The 26,041-nt window shown below is 45.2% G+C and overlaps 2 protein-coding genes and 1 long non-coding RNA gene across 4 annotated transcripts in view; 2 read left to right on the forward strand and 1 right to left on the reverse strand.

The window, feature by feature from the left end:
* The first annotated feature begins 7,813 nt into the window (after positions 1-7,813).
* On the forward strand, positions 7,814-13,760 carry CREG1 (cellular repressor of E1A stimulated genes 1). 2 transcript variants are annotated; one of them, XM_066208010.1, is made up of 4 exons: positions 7,814-8,163; positions 10,181-10,300; positions 11,597-11,781; positions 12,178-13,760. In XM_066208010.1, coding segments are annotated over exons 1-4 (642 nt in total). In that variant the 5' UTR covers positions 7,814-7,827; the 3' UTR covers positions 12,179-13,760. The 2 variants fall into 2 exon arrangements, with proteins under 2 accessions (XP_066064107.1, XP_066064113.1); XM_066208016.1 differs by lacking the exon at positions 12,178-13,760 and having other exon boundaries at positions 11,597-11,782.
* On the reverse strand, positions 8,974-21,976 carry LOC136304500 (uncharacterized). The gene is made up of 3 exons (XR_010724627.1): positions 21,896-21,976; positions 21,209-21,299; positions 8,974-9,855 (listed from the first exon to the last, which is right to left on the reverse strand). It is a non-coding gene; the product is annotated as an uncharacterized lncRNA (long non-coding RNA).
* Positions 21,293-26,041, forward strand: part of CD247 (CD247 molecule) — a 49,597-nt gene continuing 44,848 nt past the window's right edge. The window contains 2 exon segments of the mRNA XM_066208002.1: positions 21,293-21,977; positions 21,979-22,234. Of these exon segments, the coding sequence (XP_066064099.1) occupies positions 21,816-21,977; positions 21,979-22,234 (418 nt within the window). The 5' untranslated portion in view covers positions 21,293-21,815.

Here is a 26,041-nt window from a genome sequence, read left to right on the forward strand (position 1 = left end):
TGCACTACGAACAAGGAAGAAGGGCGGGTGGGTTGAGAGGAAGGGAGGGAGGGAGGGGAGAGGAGGGGGAGGCAAGGCAATCAGGGTTTAAATTTAGACACAAATCTAAACAGACACTGTCCTTCCCGCAGCGCGGGGCTCGTCAGACAACAAGCAACAAGCGCTGCCTCCGCGCCAAACTTGGGGTCACCGCATGTGCATTTCCTCTCCCTCCTTCTCTCTTCCCCTTCCTATTTTCTAACACCTTATCTTTACTCCCCTCCCACCCCTCCGTTCAGTCTCTATTTCTCTCCCCTGTTTGCAATTCCTGCCCTGGTATCTCTGCTTCGGTCTCTCTGCTGTCCACACTTCCCTCTCCCAGGCTGCAGGGTCCCTTGCCTCTTTATTTGTGAGGAGAGAATCCCTTTCCTTCTAACTGCAGCTTTCCTTTCTCTTCCTTCTTTTCGGTGATTTCGCTCAGCAACGAACCGTCTTTAGAAGGGCAGAATAGGAGGAGAGCGAGGATGGTTATTGGGTTTGAACAGAATTTTAAGGCGTTGTCCTGGTGCGCGGCTGGGACTCCCAGGAAGGACAAATATCTACTGGGTGATGCGGCAGAGAGAAGACAGGGCTGAACTGTGGGTCACTAGCAGAGGGTCCCCATGCAAGGTTCTCACTGTCCAGCTGTAAAGCAGGACCAGCTCCTTGAATTTGTGTCTCACACCACCTGGTCAGGAGGAGCAGGTTGTTCTCTTCTCCCTTCGCAGGGATGGACACACTTGGGCACTGGAAGCGAGAAAAACGGTGGTAGAAAAATTCGGATGGGGAAAAACAAGCCTCCGGCATGTTTTTGCTGCTGTTTGCCTTACCACGCTGATCACAGTGTTGCAAACCGGACATCTCTTCTCGCAACTGTTTGCATATGCTCCTCCTCGAAGAATTTCAGTCCCCACCTCTCGAGAGCTGGGTGGTGCAGAGGAATTTGGAAGCGCTCCCTTTGTCTTCTGCTGGCTTCCTCGCCTGGAGTGCAGCTGCAAAGTGACACAATGTCCTATCGTCATTTTGGCACGATACCTTGGGGGCAGAAGAGAGTTTTTTCATGTTTTCTAGAAGGGATGCATACTTCTCCTTAGCAGCGTTTCACAAGTCCCTGCTGGCTGTGGCTGAAAACGCTCCAGCATGGATTTAAATGCGAGCATCATGATATCCCAGCTCCCTGTTACCGATAGTGGCTCTTCCAGTGTAGTTAACTGTTGCTGTCCTGCATGCTGCAGGGCTCCCATGGAATTTAAACCGTGATCCAGTTTTCTCCCAGATTCAATATACAATAGTCACTCTGTTCTTAGCCAAAAGAATGATAGGCTGAGTTGCTGCAATCTGGAGATTAGGCAAGAGGACTAATTAATCTTCTGTTGTTGAAACACTAGATTAGATAAAACCCATCTACTGTAAGCAACCAGAAGATGCTGAAACTGTAGATATAAGAAAATAAAATCTAAAATAAATATGAAAATGAAACGACCACTTGTTTGGAAATCCTATTTGACTTCTTCAAATCCTGACAATGGTACATTAGGAGAGAGAACAGAAATTGAATTGAGAGGTAGAGTTGAGGCAGGGAGGGTAAGATTCTTCCACTGCCCATGCTTTGCCTGCTCTGGGGGCAGAAGGAGGATTTCAAGCTGAGGGATTTCACTGGACATGGGTCACAAATGTTGCTTTCAAAATATCTGCCACATAACATACCATCAAAAGGCACACCCCCATGTTCCCTGCTTCTCAGGGCTGTTTCAGTATTTCTTTCCACTTTAACGGGTTGTACTGTGCAGAGGAAATCGTCTGCTGAGGTGTTCAGAAAAGGAAACTGCTAGGCAGGGGCAGTATCACTTCACCCATACCAGCAAAGCAAAAGCCGTTGCACCTGCCCCACCACAATTCCTCACTCCATTTATTTCTGCCTCCAAGTATCCTGCCACAAAGCAAATCTTTGCTGCCTGCTGGATTCCCAAACGCCACTGCTCTGGGCATGGCACACAGTACTCAGAGTACTTTTGTCATTTTGACACTTTTCAATGCTAAATCTTCCTTTCTGAAGGAACAAGGGACAAATGCACAAAAACATGTATGTTTTTCTCCAGACAGGATGACATGAGGTGTGGATTTGTTCTCCTCTTTCTTGTTTCTGGACTGAAAACCACCAGAAAATCTGAACAAATGACCCACATGCTTTAGCTGCAAGAACGTTGAAACAAACCTTATTAAGGGAGGTTCTACAGAGAAAGTGGGTGTTTTACATGATGTGCATTTGAAAGTATTTTGAGGCATCTTCCAGTATGACTCTTTGCATCCTTCTGTATGCATCCTGCTTACAAACCTGGGATGCAGCAGTGTCTAAGAGACTAACTTGTTCTTACATCCAAAAAAAAAAGTTCCACATCTGTTCTGCTCTGCAGTAAAAAAAAAATAGTCATCAGTAGTGCCATTAAAACAGGCTCTGGGGGAAATTTCATTTGACTGAGAAAATGCTGCAACTGGGGGCCCCTGGATGTTACAGCTTCCTGTCTGATGCTTTTCAAGACATGTGAAGCCAACACAGCAAGTTTGCTTCAGAAGAAATGACTGGCACTCCTGCTACAGGCAGCATGTGAAGGAGAGGTGCAAGGAACTCCTTCATTCCTGCAAAACAGGTGGCGTAAGAGGTTCTGCCACACTCAGAAACACCGCGAGCAACATTTGCTGGCTTCCTGCATTTTGGCTGCAAAGGATGGACAATGGAGCCTCTGGGAGCAACAAAAAGGAGATGCAGAGACATGGCTATGCTTTATTCAAAAACCAGTTAGTTAAAAGAGCTTTGGAGGGCATCTGAAACTTTTGTCTCTGGCATTTGTGTCCCTGCAGTTATCTCATTCGGGTGTGTCTGCCTAGCTGCCAAATCTGGGAAGGTATGTTTGCCAGGGTGGTGGGAGAGCAAAGGCTCGAGGGAGCTGTGGGTTCCTGCAAGACAGATTGCAATTCTGTGCTTTGTTAAGACATTTGTTGAGTGTTTTAGGACAGCTCACCTGTCAGTGCCAGTATCTGAGGTTGTTATGTGCACCTCTCTGCCTGGCCTTGGCTCCTGTTACCCACATCACTTCCCAGAATTCACACCACTACCCTGCAGCTGTTCCTATATTGGGCTTTTGACCTCCTGAAAATGGGGTCCCAACCCTTCCTGTTCCCACTCAACAACTCAATTCTCAACTGAAAAAAAAAAAAGGGGGGGGGGGGGCAGGGGGGAATAAGGTAACTACCGAAGAAACAACACTTGCATTTCAAAGCTCAGTCAAGTCGAAAAGCCAACATCCTGCTTTGGGTTGGTTTTTACACATCAGGTCTGGCACTGGCAGCCTGACTGGAAGGGAACGTGAGCAGCGTTCTTCTATGAGAAACTCACTTTTTTGAACCCACCATTCTGCAAAGCGTGCCCCGAGCTGCCTGCCCGTGCCCCTCAGCACTAAAATAACGCCATGGATGCTGAGCCTCGCCCTCCTCTTCAGTGACTTATCGGCAGGAAGTGAACTCAGCTGGAACGCTTCATACCACTGACATTTCTGAGCTCGGGTCCTGCAGCTGCAGCACTTCTGGGAGCACAAACACACAAACACATATGTGCCAGCACCCACACGGACACACGGACAGGCGTGCCAGGCTCTCTGCACCCTGGGGAACTGATGTTAGTGTGAAAGTCCTCTTACCGAAGGGAATTAAATGGAAGGATGTGGCTATAAAGTGGTTCTCACTACGCTGGATTGGAATGTGGGTTTGTTTTTCATGGTAGAATCTGACTGAAAGATTGAATCACTTCACGTGTTCCTGACTGTCAGCTAGTGTCTGAGCACTAACATCGTGGTTCGGGCTAACCAAGTTTCTGAGTTAGGGCTTCCTACTTGCCAAAAGCCTGTCTCTAAGCAGAGTAAAGTAAAAAAATGCTGTAGAGCACAGGGAGCATTTCACCTCGTAATAATGAGATCACAGTGAGGTGCATCACCCTGGTCCCACCAGGGGCTGGTGGGTGGTGTTCAGATAGCTGGTGTCATCTCCTGCAGCACCTAAATGTCTTTGGAGAGCTCTTCTCTCACTGCTGATCTGCTTGACTTCAGAGAACAAACTGAGCTGGGGTGTTAAGAGGCATGACTGCATCCCATTGTACTCATACAGCGGTGGGATAAATATTATCAGCATGAGCCACTGACAGCTTGCTTCCAGAGTGAACAATTCCTCTACAATTACTAGTTTTAGTACACCAAAACCAGTCAGAACGTGGCTGCTGACACAATTCTGGGTACACGTGCTGGTTTTGATTACACTGCTCTCAGGCCAGTCCCACTGCCCATCTCTCAGTGTCCTAGAAAGCAGCCTCACAAGCAGCGGCCCTCGCCAGCAGCTTCCTCAGCGTGCAGCCCAAGCTCTGACTGAACGAGATTTTCTGACTGAAAATGGAACAACAACATTTCTGGTCCCTAACAGGTTAAGCACAGAGGGAGCTTGCCTTGCCACCACCTGGGTGGTGGCTGTTAAAAAAGTAAAAGGACTTTTGGCTGAGCACCAGGCTGTAATAACTTCACCTATCTCCTAAAAAATACACCAAGGAAAGAGTCACAAGCGAAACTCCCAACCAAGGTAATTCAGGAAGCTGGAGGGTGAGAAGAAATAAATGTCTTATGCACACCTCTCTGCTCAGCAAAGGTCTGTGTTGCATGCCACTTCTAGCAGCAGCAGGGCTGCTATCTCCCGAGGAGAGGATCTAACCAACATTTTTAGAAACAATTTGCATGGTGGGTCTCATGTGGCACCGAGCATTGGCACTTCAAAGCTCTGAGCACTTCGGCTTTTGCCAGAGCTGACTCACAGGTCAGTCCCTTCTGTCAGAGGCAGCGGCAAGTGACTTTAATCACCCTGGCTGTCATTTGGATGCGGAGAGCGGGCTTGGCTCGGGAATGAAGCGCTGCACACAGCGAGACTGCGCAGCCCCCGAGTGTTATCTGGACACAGAAAGGTTTCTGTTCACGGACAGACTGCATGACCTAGACAGGAAGCCCGGACCAGAGCACAGCTAGGCTGTGTCTGAGCAGAAACGGTGCCCAGCTCATCCAGCGACCAGGCTGTCTGCAGAGAGAGCTGGCTCAGGGAAAAGCAGCTCTGAAGAGAGCAGACAAAACACGGCACAAGCCAGGATGGAGACCTTGCCCACTTTCTGACTAAAATACACCTTCTCTGGGGACACAGCTTGAAGCTCATCACATATAAAACACACTGAAATTAAGATTGTTCCATGAACTCAGCCTCGGAGGAAGTAAACTTGGCTCCATTTATGGTGAGGTATTACAGTCTATTTACTGGTTTTTAAATGCAGCGAAGCACATGAGTTGAAAAGGAGAACTAGCAGCGCCTAGCAATACTTTCTTGACCCTGTTATGCAAGGATGCTGAGAGCCCCTAGACAATATTGCAGCACAACAGAGAGAATCCTTCTCCTTTCTCTGAGATCTGACTGAGGAAGTGAGAGAGCCTAGTGGCTGCACATCAGGGGTTTAGAGCATCTTTTTTTTTCCCTTCTTTTTTCTTTTTTTCTACAAAAATTTTAGCTTCTCCTGAGCATCTCCAGGAGAAGGCAGCAGCAAAAGGCTCCATGTGTCCTGGAGAGGAGGCAGGGATCTCTGCCCACACTCTACAGGCAAGGGGAATACTGAAGGAAAAGTTATTTTGTTCTGCCTCTACAGGACAGCAGATAAATAGTAGGGGATGGATGGCTGGTGTGTTTTCCTTGCTGAGTTCAGCCCAATGGGATGATCCATCTGGCCCACTATAAACTGTGGGAGCTGTGGGGCACCTGGGGCAGATGGTGGTCACAGGGCAAATTCATTTGGCTTTCTCAGTGCTACATTGATGTTTACATAGTGTGGACATACTTAGATCCAGGTGGGAATATGAAAATCCACCAACTTCTAGGATAAGTTGAATCAAGTCTCAGCATTGTCCCAGTTTAAAGCACCTCTTTATACAAATCTTTATAAGGTTGCTGAGCACAAAGTGATGGATAAGATAACCTAGCCCAGTGGTTTTTTGGGTAAGTAATGCTTGGAAGAGCCTTCAGTGGAAGGTGGAATGGTGTTCAACTAACAAAACCAAGCCTTGTAGAGTCAAGGGCTCTGACACACACCCTGCAGCGTGCAAGAGGTAACACCTGAGCTCTGCCTAGTGGCGAATCATTCTGTGGGCTTTGTGGCCCAAAACAGATAGTCCCTGCTGCTGTGATTAAAGGATAAAGTTTTCCCAAAGGAAGGCTGAGCCCCAAACACCTGTGCTGACACAGAACCAGACTTTGAGACTGATTTAGCAGTGGGCCGGGATAGTGGGGCCAATGGTGCCACCCCTTGGATTGCAGAATGACGGAATCATTATGATTGGGAAAGAACTTTAGGATCGCCGAGTCCACCTGTTAACCCAGCACCCCGTGCTCACCATTGAACACGTCCTCAAGTGCCATATCCACGCGGTTTTTGGACACGTCCAGGATGTGACAGACTTCCCGAGGCACACAAAGCACGGGCGATGCCAGGGGACGGCTGCTGCCGGGCACCGCGCCACGGCCGATCCCGCGTCACTCGGGCTCCACAGAACAGGCCGGGGGGTGCCGGAGGTGGGGACTGGCTCGGCACAGGCGGGAGCATCGCCGGGACATCGCCGGGACACTGCCGGGACACAGCGGGGACATCGACGGGACAGCCCCGGGCCGTGGCGGGAACATCGCCCAGAGCCGCGTCCCGCCGGCGCCCCCCGCAGGCCGGCGGGAGCGCTGCCACCACCGTCCCTTCTTCCCGCCCTGGGCGCGGGGAGCCGCTCCTGGTGCTCCAGGGAAACGGGACTGTCAGGGAATCCTGTGGGCCGCGGCCAGCGCGGTGAGGTCCGACAAGGCCAACAATGACATCCTCGCCAGCAGCAGGAATATTGTGGCCAGCAGGAGCAGGGCAGTGAGTGTCCCTCTGTACTCGGCACTGCTGAGGCCGCACCTGGAATGCTGTGCCCGGTTCTGGGCCCCTCGCTTCAAGACAGACATTGAGGGGCTGGAGCGAGTCCAGAGAAGGGAAGGGTCTGGAGGGTTCTGAGAAGCCACTGAGGGAGCTGGGGGTGTTTAGTCTGGAGAAAAGGGGGCCCAGGGGGGACCTTACTGCTCCCTACAACCCTCTGAAAGGAGGGTGTAGCCAGGGGCGGCTCGGCCTCTGCTCCCAGGGAACGAGCAACAGGATGAGAGGAAATGTCCTCACGCTGTGCCAGGGGAGGTTCAGGTCGGACGCGAAGAACAATTTCTTCACAGACACTGATTAGACACTGGAATGGGCTGCTCATTGGAGGCGTTGGAGTCACCGTCCCGGGAGGTGTTGGAGGAAAGGCTGGCTGTGTCACTCGGTGCCATGGTCCGGGTCACTCGCCGGCGTTGGGTCACAGCGGACCCGGCGATTTCGGGGTCTTTTCCATCAATGCGGTGACGCAGAGCAGCGCTCCCATTGGCTGCCGGGCTGCCGGTGACTCCACCCCCTCCCGGGCCGCGCTCGCGGCGATGTTTACAGCGGCCGCGCGCATTGACCCGCCTCCAGCGGCTCTCATTGGCTGAGGGGCGCAGACCTCGCAAGTCTATTGGCTGCCAGCGGGGGTGGCGGCTCGTTGCTCCCGGGGTTATCGCTCATTGGCTCGGCGGGGCGGGCAGCGCTGCTCCCATTGGTGAGACGCGGCGGCGCCCACCCCTCCCGGCGCGGTCCGTGGGCGGTGCGGGCGGGCCCGGCAGTCGGTGGCCGGCGCCGTGTAGGCTGGCATGTCCCGGTCGGCGTCTGTGCGGGAAGCGATGTCCGTGTCCTCAGCCGGCCGGGGAGCCACGGCGCGGCTGCTGCTCCTGTGCGCCGCATCGGGGCTGCTGCTGGCGGCCGTGGCGGCCATCCCGCCGCCCGAGGAGGCGGCGCGCATGGCGCGCTACGTCCTGCACAGCTGCGACTGGGGCGCGCTGGCCACGCTGTCGGCGCAGGAGGGGCTGCGCGGCCGCCCCTTCGCCAACATCTTCTCCCTCAGCGACGGCCCGCCCGGGCCCTGCGGCGGCAGCGGCGTCCCCTACCTGTACCTGACCGACATGGAGATCTCCGTGCAGGACCTGGAGGTGAGCGGGGAGGGACGTGACCCCACGAAGGACGCTCAGAGAAGCGCCCAGGTTGCTCGGGCCTGCGCTCACCAGCGAGGGCTGATTGCAAGGTGGAGTGTGACAGCGCTGGTTTACAAAACCACGGCATTGCCGGGGCTGGGAGGGACCGCTAGGGACCACAAAGCCCTGCCCCTTGCCACGGCAGGGTCACCTCGGGCAGGTAGGGCTCTCCAGAGAGGGGAAACTCCACGACCTCCCTGGGCAGCTGTGCCAGCGCCCTGCCACCCTCAGCGTAAGATTCTTCCTCATCTGTGTTTTAGTTTATGGCTGCTCCGTGGATGTCGCCCGGTTTGTCGGCCCTGGGGACAGTTATTAGCCCAGGAGCAGTGCTGTCTGTGGTGGCAGTCAGGAGGTCTCCTGAGAAGTTCCTGCTAATCGTGGCCTTGAGAAAGAAAGGGCAGCACCGGACAGAGGAAGTGTCTGCAGCTTCCACAAGCACTGAGCAAAGAAACGAGGCGCCACACAATAGCTGGAACAGAGAAAATTTCACACACACACACACACACAAAAAAGTCAGAAGGACTGGAGCTTCTCAGTGTGGGACCTAAGCAAAGAGAATTCTTACACAGCCTGCTGAAGGAATAGTTATTAAGTAGTAATTAAATAGTTATTAAATAGTTAATAAATCTTTGGAGCTTACCGTAAAGGGAGGCACACATGGAAAGGCAGCATTGGCATGCTGAGACTCTGAGTGTGTAATTGGCCTTGTCCCAGATCTTTTGTGGCCAAGACTTCACTAAAAACTTAATGAAATAGCAGTTCTACGCCTCTTTTATTAGATTTGTTTGTTTTAGTAACTGGTACAATATTAGTAAACACAAAACCATGGTAATTTTTCAGACTGTTTTATCATATTTTGTTTGTTCCTTGTCAGGTTTTAGTTTGTTGCCTTAAAATAGTTCAATTATGTGTCTGAGTACCATAGAGAGTCTTAATTTATTTTGCCTCATACTTTTCTTTCCATCCCAGATACAGCTATTTGCTTTCAGAGTAACATAAAACGCAGGGTATGAACTGGTAATAAATATTTCCTTCAGGAAGCTCCTCAACAGGTCCTTATTTTGCTGCTTCAGGGCAGGAACTGTTGACATGTGATAGTCACGGGCGGGGAGAAGGTGCTGAATAATCGTGAGTCAGCTTTTTGGGAGTTAAGCAACTTCCTATCATCTCTCGAGTGGTTGCTTCTGTTTCTTGAGGTCACCGGTGCTCTCCGGAGTGTTCAGGTGACTTTGGAGGGTTTCTCTTGGACCTGAGCCCTTCTGAAGACACTTCTCAAAGCAGGGGAACTTTCCTTGCTGGGGGATAATGACCCTTAGTACGTGGCATCCTGCAGTCCTGTTTGGCACGAACGCTCTTCAAGCCATGGTCACCAAATTAGTTTTTAGAAAGACAATCAGATAAGGGTTCTTTAGTTCTTCAAGTTGGGTGCTTCACTTAAATGCTTAGAATTTTTTAAAACCTAACTTCTAAAATTCACTTTAAATGCCAAAAGAGCCGGGGGCTGTTTGAAGAGATGTTTGTTTTTGTAATTTTTTTACCAACAGTTGTGAAGCTCAGTTGTTTGTCTTCTCAGTAACACTTTGCCCTTCCACCAGAATTAACCTGATGAAGTTCACTGCATGTCCTTGTCTTCTGTACTGTCCTTTGTGCCTGTAAATTGTAATACATCATCATTTGCATGTGAAATAGGTAGGCTGAATTCAGAGTTTTAAGGAGTGTTGTTCTGTGATGTTTCCATTTCATGTTAACAAGCTTCAGCACGCCTCTGAACTGGGCTTTATTTCCAATTCAGAGCTCACCCAAGGAGCCTTTCAGATGTAGTTAGGAAAAGGTGATGACAGCTCTGTTCTTTCTGCAGTATTACTGAGCTGAATAAAGTACCAAGTGCTGAAAATGTAATTTTTGGTGGGTAGGACACTTCTTTCACGTAAGAAAAGTAAGCACAAACCTCTTTATCTTACTTCTTGCATTTCAGGTCAACTCAAATGCCTCCTTGACGGTGTCTTTGGCACAGACTCCTTACTGCAGGAAGCACAAATATGATCCCCAGAACCCCCTCTGTGCCCACATAATCTTCGTTGGGAGCATTGTCAAGGTAAGCAGCTGAAAGCTGACACTGGGCAAGGCTGTGTGCATCGAATCCAGATTTATTTAGTGGAGGTAGAGGAGCGAGGTGAGAAATTCTGTGCAAAAGCATAGGCTGACGTGTTCTGTGCTGTGGTACCCAAAGGCCAGCTCATGGTTTGTGGGAGGAAAACGAAGTTACAACTTGATTTTTGCAGAAGCTTTGTTGACATGCCTCTAGCAAGGAGTTTGGGGAGGACAATAATACAGGAAACCTCCCTCATTCCTGTCAGTGTGTTCTGAAACTAAGAAGTCTGAGGCCATTATTTTGGAAAAACCTTCACACTTCATTGACATTCAGTCTCTTGCTCAGTTAAATTCTTTGGTTCAAGCAGTGTGACGTGCTTGCTTCTGACGCTCTGTTGAAGTCAATACTTAGCTGAGCTAAAAAGTTGCAGGTATTATAGACAAAAAGTGTGCATTATGTGATTGCTCTGGTGGTGCTGCTGCCAGGGCAGGGTTCTTTTGTCCACCACTACTTTGGTGTCTGGTAGGAGGAACTGAGAACTGCATGTGTTATTCATTGAAGATCCTAATCCCATTTTTGGGGATAATGATTGAGGATGAGAGCTGGTCATCACGCTCTCTCTTACTTGCTAGTCTCAATTCTTATTTGGTGTTTTCACAGCTCTGATATTTGTACGTTGCACTCAGCAATCTCGTAGTTGCTTTCCTGAGTGTCTCATTAATAATGGAGTTGATTTTATTTACGTGGTTCTTCTTGTACCTTACCCAGAGCTCTAAATTGTTGATTTAACCCTTTAAACATGTGCACATTGTGTATTAAGTGCTGTCACACTTTTCAGCTTCCCTTCTCTGTGGATTCTGTTATACCGTCCTACTTGTGTGTGTTTGCAAATGTCTGAGCACTTGGATCTGTTTCTGTCAGTTTTGAGTGAGCAGGTGCAGAGGAGGTAAAATTACACCTGAGACAGCACATAATAATGATTCACCTAGAATCCATAATCCTCTGGTTTGTGATTTGTTTAAAGATTTATTCTTATGTTGATGAAGTACTTTCTTGCTCATGCTAACTTTAGAGGCAGCCTTCTGATTTAATGTTAAAATCCATTACTTTGGGAGTGTTGCCTGTCTCACACAGTTGCACACCACACTGAAGATGAGCAGACTCAGCCACAGTAATGAGCCCCTTGGGACAAGACACGGCTGCACTAAAAAAAGCACACTGCAGTCAGCAGTGGTTTTTTAGCTAAAACTCATCTTTACACGACTATCTTACTGTAATGTTTTCCTGGTTTTTGTTCAGGTGAATGATTCAGAAGCAGACTTGGCCAAAAAAGCATTATTCAGTCGTCACCCTGAAATGGAAAGTTGGCCCAAGGATCATAATTGGTTCTTTGCCAAATTCAACATCACCAATATTTGGGTCCTGGACTACTTTGGTGGATTGAAAATTGTGACACCAGAAGAGTACTACAGTGTCAAGCCTTAGTAAGTACTGAAACTTTTCATTATAACTCTCATTATATTTCTCATTATGTTTCACACCTACAAAACTTACTGTTGTTAACAGGGAGGAGTGACTCCTGTAGAATTGTCACAGTCACTGTCCTCTGTTTGAATTAATTGCAAGACAGATGATGTTTTGGTCTAATAATTAATAGTAGTGAGACTCTTGAGTATTTCTGAAGCTGTATTAATGGGATTGCAGCAATACTGCTGATTCTTCCAAAAGAAAATTGCTGTTGAATCTGTCCTTATGATATTGAAGTATAGAGAAATTGTGTTCTGTCTACATAAAACCAAGTCTTCAAAACTTTCAAATATATTTTAGCACAGTCAACATGAATTATGCATTCATTTCACTCTTATTCTTACTCCTTGTAGGTGGAAGAAGATCCTTGGTGATGCTGATATGGAAATGAATTACTTTGGCTGTTTCATGAAAGATTTATTTTTTTATGTAGTGTAGAGCTGAAATAATAATACAATAAATCAAACATCTTGCATTGTTAATGAGCATGTATTACCCTTATGAAGCAGATTTAACTTCTCACTAACTTGAATCATGTCACACTGAAAAGCCTTTGTGCATAAGCAATAACTAAATTTTATTCACTGGATATGAATTTGTGTCTGACAGCGTGCATTCAGAAGTGTTGTGTTTACTGGAATCTAAAGGATTAGTCCAGTTCTAAAGCTTTCAGTGCCTTAGTTGAATAATATTTCTGAGCACTTTCCACTTTTCTTTTATTTTTAATACCAATTTCGTTTAGAGTTTTATGGTGAAGTTCTATAGGATGGCTCAGGTGATGGAATGGGAAGCATTGCCTGCATTACAGTGCCAAATGATGTGCTGAGTTCCCACATCCTGGTAAGAGTTTTCTTTGCACACTGACAAACCCACTTGCTTGAGCCATTTTTGTGTTTTATTGAATGTGCTGTAGAATTACAGTTGTGTTCATGCCAGCTGTACCTATACCTCAGGATACATTCTTGGTAATTCCTCAGCTGATTACGTGCCCTGACTCTGTAATAGAAGCACATCAGTAGTACCTAAAATATCTGACTTTAGAAGAGTAGTGTCTTGTAAATTCAGTAGAATGTTGTGAAGGATAAATGTTTTCTGGCTGAGATTCTGAAATACTCAGCTTTGTTAGTCTGATCAAATGGCAATTTAGCAGCTTTTATTACCCTCAGCAGCAGAACTGAGCAGATTTGGGGGTCTGGAAAACCTTATGCAGCAGTTTTGGATTAGTAACCCAGATGTGAAAAAGAAGCAATGCAGTATGACACAAATGATTCATGATTTGTAGAGAATGAAAATTAATGAAAGGTGTGCTTAATTAATTCTGTTAAAGTAAGTTGCACCCAAGCACAAAAAGCACCTTTTTAAACATCCTTTCCAATCTGCTGTGTGCTAAGTTCACCAACACTAAAAAGTGTTTATGAACAAATAAGTTGATTTTACAGTGAGCAAATATTACCTAGTTGACCTAGAGTAAAGCATTTAGACTCCTTAGAGGAGGTTGATATATAGAACAGTGGGATTTCTCGTGTAAAATCCTTATATCTTAATGTTGTTGTTATATCACTCCTTTTCTCAAATACTGGGATGGTTTGTGAAAGTATTTTTTATGTAACTTATTAAGAGTTCTTTCTTCATAAGGGGAAGGAAGATACTTGGTACTGTTCTACTGTTCTAATATTTTAAAACTAATTTAGGATCAAAAAACCCATACAATATAGAAACAATTTATGTTGAATAGGTAACACTGATAATTAATATGAAATTGAAAAATATTTTTATATATAAGGTATGACAGTTGTGAAAACTCAAATGAATCTTTGCCATGGACTCAATCCTTTCTGTGAGGACACCTGAATGCATTACATGTAACCCTGTGACTTCTGATGTGTGAGACTGATGATGCTGGACTTTTGTTAAAATTAAAATATTTTTTTGACAAGTGATGTGAAGCATTACTTATTACATATCCAAGAATTATTCTCCCCCTCCTGCTGTCTTTAATACAAGCACTCTCTTTTCAGTGTTCTTGCTTCACTGTTGCTCTGATATCTTTCATTCTTGTTAGAGTTATTGGGGAAATGTCCCTCCTTCCACTTGCCTTCCCCTCCTTGGATTAAAACTGTGTCTTTTTACTTCACATGCTGTGAAATGGAAAACTGGAAAGACAAATGCCATCATTCCACACATCCCCAACTTCCTTCTTCCACCAGCTGCGCCCCCAGATTCTTCACTGGTAGGGCAGGGTGAGAAGCATATTGTTTATTGCATAAACAATAAAACATTGGTGTGTTAGCAAGGCTGTTTTAAGCACAAATTCAAAACATACCCCCAAGCAAGCCAAGAAAAAAAATCCCAACCACAAACCCCAAATCTCCATCCCAGCCAAAACCAGTACACTGCCCTCAAAAGTATGTTGTCCCTTGAGGGTTTGGTGCAGAACGAGGCTGGCTTTGTTTCTGATTTTCTTCTCCTTTCACTATCAATTCTCAAGTATCTTCTCTTTGGAAGTGGAAGGGCCTTTTTTGTGGTAACAGTATGATCTTTAAAAAGTTTTGTAATACTACTGCAACAATTGCAGATCATCCAAATTTCTTCACCTTTGAAATTTGGGAGGACCCTAACCAGATGTTTCTTTGGGAAAACAGTGAACAGAGTGGTTAACCTACCTATACAGATCTCTGGAGTTTTATCTGTGCATCTCACTGAATACTTCTTGCTGTGTTTTATATGGAGTAGTGGAATGTAAAGCAATTCAGTCTTCTCCCTTAGTAATAGGTGTGTAAATCACCAACCCAAGAAAGTCATCAGCTGCTCCTATTTTTCCCTCACTTCTTTTCCCGATGCTCACATTTATTCTGTCCAGCTCATGCAGGAATTCATTGGTGAGCATGTTTCCTTTATTTCCTGCTCTCCAGGAGTAATACTGTGGCTTAGAACAGAAGAGGCGGAGTATAATCAATTGATAGAGCTGTAAGCAATGAATCAGTGTTTTGATTTCTGTGTGTATCCTCTACCAGGGCATGCTTGCAGTACCTGAGCATATTCCCAACAGCAGTGAAGTCAGCCTTCATACCTGGGAGGCACCTGCATTCACGGGGATCTGACACAGGATAACTGCAGCCATCTCACTAAGCCACAGGATGTTTGTTAGCTGGGAATCTAATAAGGCTAATCACAACCTGTCATGTTCTTCCTTCTATTGATCTTGCTTATTGATGTGTTTGTGCTTCTACTTCTCCATTTTTAATTTCTTTCTTGTGTTTTAAATGTAGGACTTGTGCCCAGTAGGCTCTTGCAACATACAACACCTTTACACAGTAGATCTTAAATATATCAGGTGCTCATTTAATCCTTTATTGAGTTCTCTCTGGAATTAATTTTTTAGCTGTTTAATACTGTGCCTGTGATCTTCACAGGAAAATAGAGGTAGCTCAATCAGAGTATCAGACTAACACAAAAAGTGTTAATTTTAACTTAATGGATTAATTAGTTTTCAAAAGGTTTTCCCTGAGCAAAAACATTGCATCGAGATAAAATCCAATAAACTGACATATTGTAGTTGAACACAAGAGGGTGCCACAGACTTACATTCGGCTGGAGTGTTAAATGTTTAATGCTTAAAAGTGGTTATTGAATTCATCATAACTCAAAGATGCTGGAAAAGCAAACGACGGGGGCATAATATGAACAAATTCTTTTTCTGCAGTGCTTTACATTATGAATGCTTCCCTCCATAAACACAGCGGCCTGCTGGCTGCAAAAAAAAAAAGGAGCATTCATCATTTTTTTGTGTTTTGTAATCATTTTGTGCTACGGAGAGCTCAGAAGTAATATCCATGAAAATGATTTAAGGGTTTTTAAATTAAGTAACTCTAGTAAAGGAAATGGAGACAGGTATAGAATGCCACGGAACATCGGCAGGAGCAGCCAGCTCCAGACTCAACAGTGTTTATTTCTGTCAGATCCAGACAGAGGGGGTTCTTTAGCGTGACCATCCTTTGGCTTAGGCTTATTGTGAGCTGAATTAAACCACTTGACTCTGACTTGTAATTTCCAACAGCTAATTAATCTTGGGTTCTTCAAGTGCCCCCAGGCTGCTCTCCAGTGGTTTGGGCTGCCCTGATGATGTGCAGGCATTTGGGTGATGAGGCAGAGCTGGGAAAAGCTTGAAGTTTCCCCTTTTTCCATGGGGGCTGTGTTAGAGCTCAGGCTCCTGTTGCTTGCTCAGTCCTAGTGTCTTGGTCTCAAGCCTGGCTCAAGTGTGGTTGACACTGGTTGCTGTTACCCACCCTCTGTTCTTGTCCAGGTACTGTGGGACTGCTTATTTTGGGGTTGAGGCCACTGCCCTGCCCTCCCTGCCAGCTCCTCTGCTTGGGTGGAGCAGTCCTTGCTGCTCTCCATGATAATTGTATTTTCTCTGCTGGGGAGCTCAGTCCATGAATTTCTCATGGAAGCCTCTTGCAGTTGCTCCCAGGGCTTTTTGACTATAGAACTTCTGTGTCTAGAGGCTTCCTCAGAGTTTCTGAGCTGAATTGGTAGGTAAGATTAGGCTGCAAGACTCATTCATTCTGGGTGTAGTGGTCAATGTTTTCCACAGCCTGGTTTTCTGTGGAAACAAAGCTTAGGTAACATTTCTGGGTACTTGCCTTTGTCAGATTTGTTTTCACTTTGTCGGATTCAGATTTGAAATGGGAAGTCTAACCTCAAAGCCACCAAGCTCCTATAAATGTCTTGACAACTGTGAGCTGGGGAGAGGAAACAAACCCCAGTTCATGTATATTAAAGGTACAAAAGTCATATTTTGAAAATTTGAATTTCATTAGTTGTGCTGATTGTAGAGTTGAAGTATTCTGGCAGGTATGCAGTCAGTACCAGAAAGGGTGCAATTCTGTATTGTTTAGGGGATGGTAGGCTTTAAACAAACAACCTGATATCCGTAATGATGATTCGGGATTATTTTCTTCCTCTAGCTCTTACTATCCTACATTAAAAAGCCATAAAAATTCCCCATTACTATTTGCCTCTGATCCCTGCAGCTGCCAGGCTTAGTTTTGCATAGAATTCCTCCAGTTTAAATGAAAGAGATGCCACATTTCTGGTGATGGGCCAAACAGCTGCTGTGGGGCTTGTTGAAAAAGGAGAGTCTGTTCCTTGACCTCAGTAGTACTGTGTACCCACACAGGTCTAGAACTACTTCATGTTATTTTTGCTACTGCCATTGACTCAGATTGTAAATTTACTTTGCATCATTACTTTTCTCCTCCCTTTACCTATAAAAATGTAGATACCAGTTTGCAGCACTCATGTAAAACACTTGAAGCTAATCTTGATACCCTTAGATGGCAGGAAGGCTTTATTTGAAGAACAAGATGACTTGTTTTAATCTGTGAGTAATTAATTTTAAGGATTTTTTAATAAATCTGTGATTGCTACAACCACAGAGTAATTTGACAAAACCAAACAGGATGTGTGTGTGCAAAAGGGGAGAGAGTGTCAAGAAATAGTGTGCAATTGCATATCTAAGCATGTGTATTTATGTGAAAACATTGAAGATCATTTGTATTTCTATAATGTTTTTATGCCAACGGAACCTGTTAAACATCTTCCAGTGTTAACAAGTAACTGTTTCTAGATTGAAAGGTGGCAATTGTTTAGAGGTAAGAAAGATAGTCATACAAACCCTGCATTATATTATTATAGGAACATTGCACACTAATTTCCAGTTGTCTTTTAGCCAAAAAACAGTTGCCTATTTAAGCATGAATTGGATTTTTGATTTGTTTTAAATGCTTAAATGAATTTCAGTTAATTAAGTTTTTCCTCAGGTGAGCATTTGAAACATGCAGAAGAGGTGTGTTTTAGAGGTAAAGAAGGGAGGAGAATAAAGGAAAAGAAGATACTTGTCACAGACCTTAAAATGTGGCTTCACAATATTTTTATATTTATAAAAGGCATATCCTGGTAAGTTATATTCTGTACAGCCATGCAAGAAAACACTGAAGGTGTTCTATAATTAAAAAGAGCGTTTTGAGAATGTGTGTAGTGTTAAAGTCACAGAATTTTTCTACATATGCTGCAGTGTAATTGGGGAAATCCACCTGCAATTAACAGGGTTGTTGATGACGCCAGAGAGAGTAGCCTAAAAGAAAAGGAGCACTGTTCCTCCTCCTTAAAATATGACATAAGCAGTGGTCTCTTGTGTGCATTAACAATAACAAAATCCAGAGCAGATCATAAAGGCATCAGTGGGGAGGGAAAAAATTGAATATTACAGATTCAGTAGTCTCAAAATTGAGCATTCAAAGAGGGTGTATTTTAACTTTCTCCCAACAACTCCTTTATAGGTTTCCACAACCCCTGTTGCACTGAAGATTTTAAGACCGTAGCAGGAACAGGAAACTGCCAGTCACAAAAAAATCCCTGAAATAATGAATAGAAATACGTTTTTGCATTGCATCAAGGCCTGTTTATGATCTCCCATAGGAAACATGCACTCCACTTTGTGGTCCTGCACAGGTGTTCCTTTTTATGTTTGGGTTGGTTTTTTTTCTTGTTGCACGTGTTAAGATTTTCTATTTGCTCAATGCAGCTGCGAGGAGTAGTGATGGTGAGGTGGGTTTTCCTTGGAAAAGTGGTATTTTCATACACAAAGGGGAGCAGTTGTAGCAAGAGCAATTCCTGTGTCTCCCTGTTGGGAGCTGCAAAGCAAGACCTGTAGTTAGACACTGTCTTCTTTCCAGCTCTCCATTTGCTGGCAAAAGTGCAGGGCAGGGACTAATCCTCTTGGAATGCAGCCATCACCACTAAATAAGTATTAATTGCTGCATTCCGAGGGGATTAGCACAGTTGAACCCAATTATAGCAAATCGAAGCTGCACTGTAAAGCACTACAGTGCATTGGGATGCAGTGAAGCAGCGTCGGACTGTCAGTCTGCAACATTCTGTCAATAAAAAATTGTGGGCTTGCACGCCATAAACAGCAGACCATTTCTTTTCAGTGTATTAGTCTGAATGGCATGCCTGGCTGGAGGCTACAGCCTGCTCACCAGCGAAAATTGTTGCTTTTTTTAACACCCATTATCTTTGTGTGAACATCTCCAGAAATGTTTTCAATACTTGTTGAGTTAATTACGGCACCGCAAGCGTCACTCCCCGCTGGACCAGGGGCAAGGCTCTGCAGTCTGCCTGGATCCTCACAGCTCTGAAGTCGGCCAGCTCCTCCATCAGGTGATGTAGGAATTAATTTTGCCTGCCAGTGCTAACTGTATCAAACAGGCTTAGGAGAGCTCTTGATAACCGACCTGTTCTCAATCCCAGCAGTCTGCGGTGATGATTACAGGCATATCTCTGTGGTAGCAACACAGGAGCCAGAGGGCAGTGTGTAGTTATATATTTTTTTAATCCTCAGCTTGACTGTGGTGTGGGTTTGTTTTTTTTCAGTTTTCATTTATTTCCTGTTAAAACTGCAAACCCTGCTGCTTTTTTTTTTTTTTTTTTTTTTTTTTAAATAGTACAGTCAAAGCATAACCAGTAAGCGTGAAAAGGGAATGCTTCTGGGAATGAATCAGCCCCTTGCATTAGAGCTGTTCCAGGATTTTTTGTGTCCAGAGAAAGGATGGCATATGGATGCACAGAACCAGTTGAATGCATGCCTTGACTATTTTATGAAGGATCTTATCCTTACGGATAATGAGCTGCACCTTAACCAGCATTAAACACGCTGAGCTGTGCTTGGGGACCACTTCAGTTCCCTGACCCATTCTGTTTCAGGAGCCACAGATCAAATATTGCAGTCTTCCCAGTGCAGGTAATTCTTGAAAATGTACTTTCCTCCACCCATATGCTTAGATGAAGAGTCAAGTTTAGCCGAGAGCTTTTCTTAACACAGCAGGAAAGGGTTTTATATTTCCGCTGTGGCCTTGTCTGTATTGAGAAAAATTGCTGCTGGTTCAGCTGAACGAGGGTTGGCATTCATTGCTAGTCCAGGGTTAACAAAGTCCTTACAATCTGACTGAAGTGAGTAAACTGAAACATCAGTATGGTTTAAACTGCTGGTAGAAATGCATTTGCAAGATTGGCCAATGCACAATGCGGGCAGGAGGTGCTGAAGTTTTTACAGCGCTGTGTAGCTCCTAGAGATGCAAAGACTAGAAAGGCTGAAAAGAAGGTTACACTCTAAGCAAATCATTCCTCATGGTTGAATTGCAAGCCTTATGAACACTGAAAAGCTTTTTCCTAGAGAGGAGACCACTTCCCCTTTATCTTTTCCTGTGCTGCTTGTCTGCGTGCGATTTGCATCTCTCCCATGCCATGCTTGTTGTGAGAATAACTCATAATACAAGCATGAGTGCTCTTCTCTATGCTTTGATTATATTTGGATAATGATAAGCTTGCCTTAGTTCAAAAGCTGAGGGATGGGGAGGTGAGAATTTCTAGGGGCACTGTCATGCAAAGCCTTTTTCTGACTCTACCCACACTTCCAAGTGAAGTCCATACACTCAATTTCTCTGACCTTTCCCTATCTAGACATCAAAACACAGTGGCCCAACTGCTGTTCTCCCAGTGTGCCTACTGTTGCCATTAATCTCCCTTTCTTACACAGCTCTTCATTTCTTTTCCTTACCTTTGGCCTCGACTCTTTATTCAAAGTGATAATTTGCTGGCTTTCTGCCGGAGGGAGAAGCTATGATCAATAACACGAGGAGACAGGGGTCAGTGGAATAGTGATGAGCAGTGCCATCTGCTTCTCTGCAAACACCGTTACCCAAAAAATATCAATAACTAGGATGATATTTCAGCTTTTGGATAAGGCATCAGTGAGATTGAGGCAGCCAGCAGTGAGAGCAGGGGTCTTTTTCTGCTCACTAATTCCTTGTTTCAGCCGATCTTCTCTCACACAGAGAAGTGGACAGAAAGGGCTTTATCCAGCTTGCACTGGAATATAGAACATGTACCTGAGCACAGCCATTTCAAGGACTAATGACACCTCTTTCAGGTTCAGTGCATGGCAGCTCTCCTGGGCTGGGCTCTGCTTTCTGCCTGGTGGTGTCAGAGCCCATCTCCAGGCTTTCCTTGGAGTTCTTGGGGTAGAAGAGGCACAAAGAAAACCCTCCCCAGGGCTGGGAGAGAGCAGAGGCTCAGCAGCACTGCCTGGGTATCACAGATGGGTATGCTGCACTTATACACCTGGTGCTAGACTACTACTAGTGTCTAGTACTTTTGGTATATAATTGTGCCAGTTATATATTGGAACAATATATAATTATTCAATTAAAGGAAAGGACAGTTTTATCCATGTACCAGGTGTTATTACTCCAGACAACAAAGTGAGGAATTTCTTCCAAGAACTTCAATTTACTTTGCATTCAAAAGACTATAAAGCCTTACCTCTTTTGTGCACAATAACTCTTATCCTGCCATACTTCAGGGGAATTTTTATCACCAGTTTCTGTATCTTCTGGGGATGCACATTCCTCTTCTAAGAATTAGAAACAGAAGAAAAAAAAATGTGTTGAGATGCTTGTACTTCCTCCCACCCTAAGCTCTGACCCTCAAGTGCATTTTTAGTATCACTGTTTAAAACATTGAACACTCAGTGGTCTGTTGAGCCAGATGTATTCTGATGGGAGTGAGGCTGAGCTTTAAGCCTTAGGGCTCATCTAAGCTATGTTTTCAAGCTTTTCTAATTCACAGTTGTCTAAAATGAACTTTTTTTTGATTAATGAAAAGGTGAAAATTTTTATTTGCCCGCATTTGAAAAGAGCGCAATGATGTGAGAATTCTTACAAAGCGGGAGTTAGAAATGAATTTTATATCGTTACAAGTTTAGACAGCGATGTTGTTCAAGAGCGACTATAGCTTACAGTTTTAAATTTCTATTCGTGCCCTGTGCTGCACACTGGGAATAGTTGCACAAATCCCTTCTGAAGTCAGGTCAAATTTGGAACCAGAAACAGACACCAGCAGCCACTGAGCGGGGATGACCTAGGTCATCATGATGACACCATCAGACAAAATGGAAAAAAAAAAAAAAGAAAAGAAAAAAAAAAAAAGAAGAAAAAGAAAACAACTCACTGAAAACCATGTTGCAGAGAGGAAAAGGATGAATAGCAAAGGAAACCCCGAACATCAATACCAAGAAGGCAAACCCCAGCCCTCGCTCAGAAGCTGTGAAGGCAGAGCAAGCCGGCAGGTGGACTCCGAAAGCCCTCATAGGAGGTGAGCCTCTTCCTGTGGCGGCCACACACCAGCACAGCCCGTGGAGGAGCCTCCTCCTCCTCCTCTTCTTCTTCTTCTTCTTCTTCTTCTTCTCCCCTCCGTGGCCTCCCGTCCCCAGCGGTGCCCGGCCGGGCAAGATGAAGTGGAGGAGGATCGCCGTCCTCGCCGGCCTGCAGGCGCAGCTCCCAGCCACAGGTAAAGGCGGCCTTGGGGCGTGCGAGGAGCTCTCCTCAAGCTCTCCTGAGGGCAGGGCGCGGCGTTCCTGTGGTGCCTTCACCACCATTTTGGCGGCACGAGGGTGTCCGCGCCAGCGCCTCCGCCGTGCTCGTCCTCCTGGCGTGAAGGAGGAGCGGGACCCGCTGTGTTAAACCGGCCCGGGATAAAGAGCCCCTCTGGAAGGCCGGGATGAGGGGCCCTTCTCCTGCCGGAGCGATGCCGCAGCCGAACAGCAACTGAACAAAGCTGTCGGCCCTCACCTGGGCCGCTTTCCTTTGAAAAGGGGAGATGTGAGGCAGCCGTGGAGAAGCGGTCCCTTGAAATGAGCTGCGTGGGAGAGACTTCTGATGGAGCCGGGCCGCGGCTTCGTGGCCCGCAGCAGAGCCGGCGGGCGGGAAATGGGGCACAGGTGGCGAGCAAAGGGTAGGGCTCTTCTTCCCCTCAGGGCCCTGCCTTCGTGCTCCTCGCCGCCAGACACTGCACAAAATGAAGCCGGTTCTTCCTTTGTGTTATTTATCCGTGTGGGGCAAAGGCAGGCCCCGCCTGGGCACCAAGCGGAGCGGCTTCGCTGTGCGCCGATCTTCCGAGGTTAGCTCGAGAAGGAGGAATTCACTCTTTAGGAGCGTAGTAGGTCAAAAGAGCAACAAAGTTTACATCTGGAAGAGGCCTCAGGTGAGGGCTGAATGTGCCATAGGCCACATCTGAGCACGCATTAAAGCCAAAGCCTCCAGATTTTCCCCCCCACAATATACACCCTGGCTGTACTAAAACCCAGCATCCTCAAGGGCTTGGGTGGCTGCCACAGACATTTTATTGGAAAGTTTTCTGGGGATGAGAGGAAGGTTTTACAGCTGCTTTCTAGTGCTGTGGAAGCAGCCCTGGTGATTTGTGAGGTTTTTCTTTCAGGAGGGTTTTATGCTCTGTGGCAGGCCATGATTTGTGTTTGTCCTCCCTTCAACCCCTGGGGCCTCTGTCCCTTCCTGACACCCAAATATAATCCTGTATTTAAGTATACATCTCATTTTTGTACCTTGCTCTGTATCCACAGATGCATGTAAGGCTACAAAAGTGTGGAAGTTACTTTAGGTCAAAATCTATCTGCGAAACCATCTTGTTACAATTCCTCCTTTTTAACCTGTCACACAATGCCTGTAGTTCAGGCTGTTATTTGTGCATTTTCAGCAGAAAAAATTGAAAAATATGTAATGCAGCTTGCAGAGGTCTCTGGTGCAAAGCTCTTCGGGGTATTCACACTCACAAAGAATACATGGTTCAAGTTTTGAACCAGATAATGTCACTGATGGCTGCCTGTGGATTTCAGGGGAAGGGTTTTTGATTGGATACCTAAAATAGTTTGAAGTCTAGCAGCATTTAGCCAAAGAGTGCAGGTAAAGTAGAAGAAATGTAAATCAAACCTTGTGGAATTGTTGCCACATTATGGACACAGAATTGACAGAAACGAAAATGTAAGATCTGTCATGAATTTAGTTCAATGATGAGACCAAACAGTTGGGTTTTTCAGCTCAGAGCTGTGAGCAGGAAGAGATTTTCTGCTGCCTGGAGTGTTTTCAAGCTTTCTTAGAGTTCACTTCTAGAGAGACTTCTAGGGAAATGAGCTTTTATTTTTTTTCACGAAACAAGCACAGATTCAGTAAGCATACCTCCTCACAGTGAGTTCATTCCCCTTCACTATAAAATGTTTGTGCTTATTCTTTAAAAGTGCAGTTGAAAGATGCCACCAAGATTAGCACTGAGGAACTCGCAGGGCCTTTCTTTTTGATCTTTGGGTTTTGAAGTAAATATGCCAGGTATGAGGGGGAAAAAAATGTTTTAAACTAATTCTAGAGATGGGCCATGAATTCTGATGCAGACTTTGAATTTGTGTACGCCAGACCACAAATTTCAGAATGCTCCAATTTGGCCTGTGAGCAATTACAGAGGGAAGGCATCTCACATTTTTAAATGCACATTTACATATATATATATACATATATACACACAGGTTTAATTTTCTTTATTTCCCCTCTTCAAAGGCACAAAAGTGTACATCTGGAAATCTAGCTGAGGTCCTCCCATAGGCCCTCTGTTAAAAACTCCATGAAAAGTAATAGTTTTAATTATGAGTAGATGACTTTGTTAATCATATTGTTAGTTGAGGCAAGAATATTAGAAGACTTGTACCTGAGTATCACCACTAAAATGGCAAAAACCTTCACACAGTTTACACAGCTTCTGTTCTGAAGTGTGACAGACTTCGATAGCAACAAAACAGTCCTGTGAGCAATACTGTAGAGTTGCCCCCCTGGTTTTTTTTAAGGCTGAAGAGATGATGCCTTGATTTATACAAACACACTGTGTGTGTGTATAAATGTACGTGCAAGGGTTTCAGAACAACCCTCCCCTGTTCTGCACTTCTTTACAGAGCCACTTCTCTCAGAATTGTCTGCTCAGTGGAACTGGCCAGTGCCCTGTTTTTAGCTAACTCTGTGGAAAGTGCAGCCTGTGGGTCTTTACCAGATGTTCCTCCCACAGCTCATCTCCACACCGCTTTTCTGCTCTGCATAGCTGCACCTCCCGTTGGGTTGCCGTGATGCCATCAGCCTTTCCTTAGTCACTGCAGGGACAGGTAATAGGAGTTAGCATTAATTCTTTTCTTCCCTTCCGTCAGATGCTTTAGCTGCTCTGCAAACGACCAAGACTTGTAAACCAGGAGTTGTTTACAAGCTTGTCTGAGGAAACTGAACAAGTAGATTCAGACTTGTTTTCGATCCCATCGCAGTGTCCTTGTGCGTTGTCTGAAGTTCTCCGAGCTGCATTCTTGTTACACCTAGGGGGGAAAAAAAAACCATTTAAAGGCTTAATTTTACATGTTTTATTTCTTTTGTTTCTCCTGCCTGTTCACAATGATTCATTAATAATTCATGGCGAAAACCCTGCCAACTGGCAGAATGGAACAAAATGTAGGCAATGTAGCCTTTCTTTGTAAAGGGACATTTGTTGAGCCCTCGCAGTGCCATGTTCAACTCTGTAATGCTTGTTACAGAGTGAGTGCTTTCCATCTCAACCCTTCCAAGCAGAATTCCTAATCAGTGAGGTAACAAATTAATGGTCACATTCCTTTGGGTTTTTTATGTGCACTAGATGAGAAGGATATACAAACTACAGAAAGCTCTCTGTGAAATACATTTTTCCTCTGTGTGTCCTTCTTCAGTAAGACTGTGTGGATAAAAAGCCCAAGTGGAGTTGAAAAAGGAGCTTCACTAGCAGCTTCAGGGGAGAAGAATTTGATGTGTAAATGAATGCTCATGTGAGGAATGTTTTTGACAACCATTTTCTGTTGCTCACACAGACTTAAATGGTGACTAGCATGATGAGTAAAAATTTTTTTTTCTTTGCATATGGGTTATTTCCTAACTGTTTCCAAATTCTAACCAAACTCCCTTTCGAAAAGAAAGAAAAAAATACCTTTTTTGCACAATTGCAGACAACCATTGAATCCTCCTTCCCTTTTCCAATTAATCATATATTTGAATGTCTATATTGTACGTAGAAATGTAAGATACATCAGCTATTCTGGCAAGAAAACAGAGGATGTTTTTAGCATGGCATGAATGGAAGATGCAACTTCTTAAAAATACTTAAAATGTGTATTCTCCTGGAGGTATCTATTTTCTCTGTGTGCACGTTAAAGTCTTAAGCAAATTGTTGACTTTTCACTCTTCTGCTGACTTCGGTCAACAGATAAATTTAAGTTTCACTGCTGATTCTCTTCAGTGCTAGGAGAAC

The sequence above is a fragment of the Chamaea fasciata genome, unplaced genomic scaffold, assembly GCF_029207755.1.
Source record: "Chamaea fasciata isolate MVZ Bird 193981 ecotype frontalis unplaced genomic scaffold, bChaFas1.0.hap1 SCAF_2, whole genome shotgun sequence".
Classification (NCBI taxonomy): domain Eukaryota; kingdom Metazoa; phylum Chordata; class Aves; order Passeriformes; family Sylviidae; genus Chamaea; species Chamaea fasciata.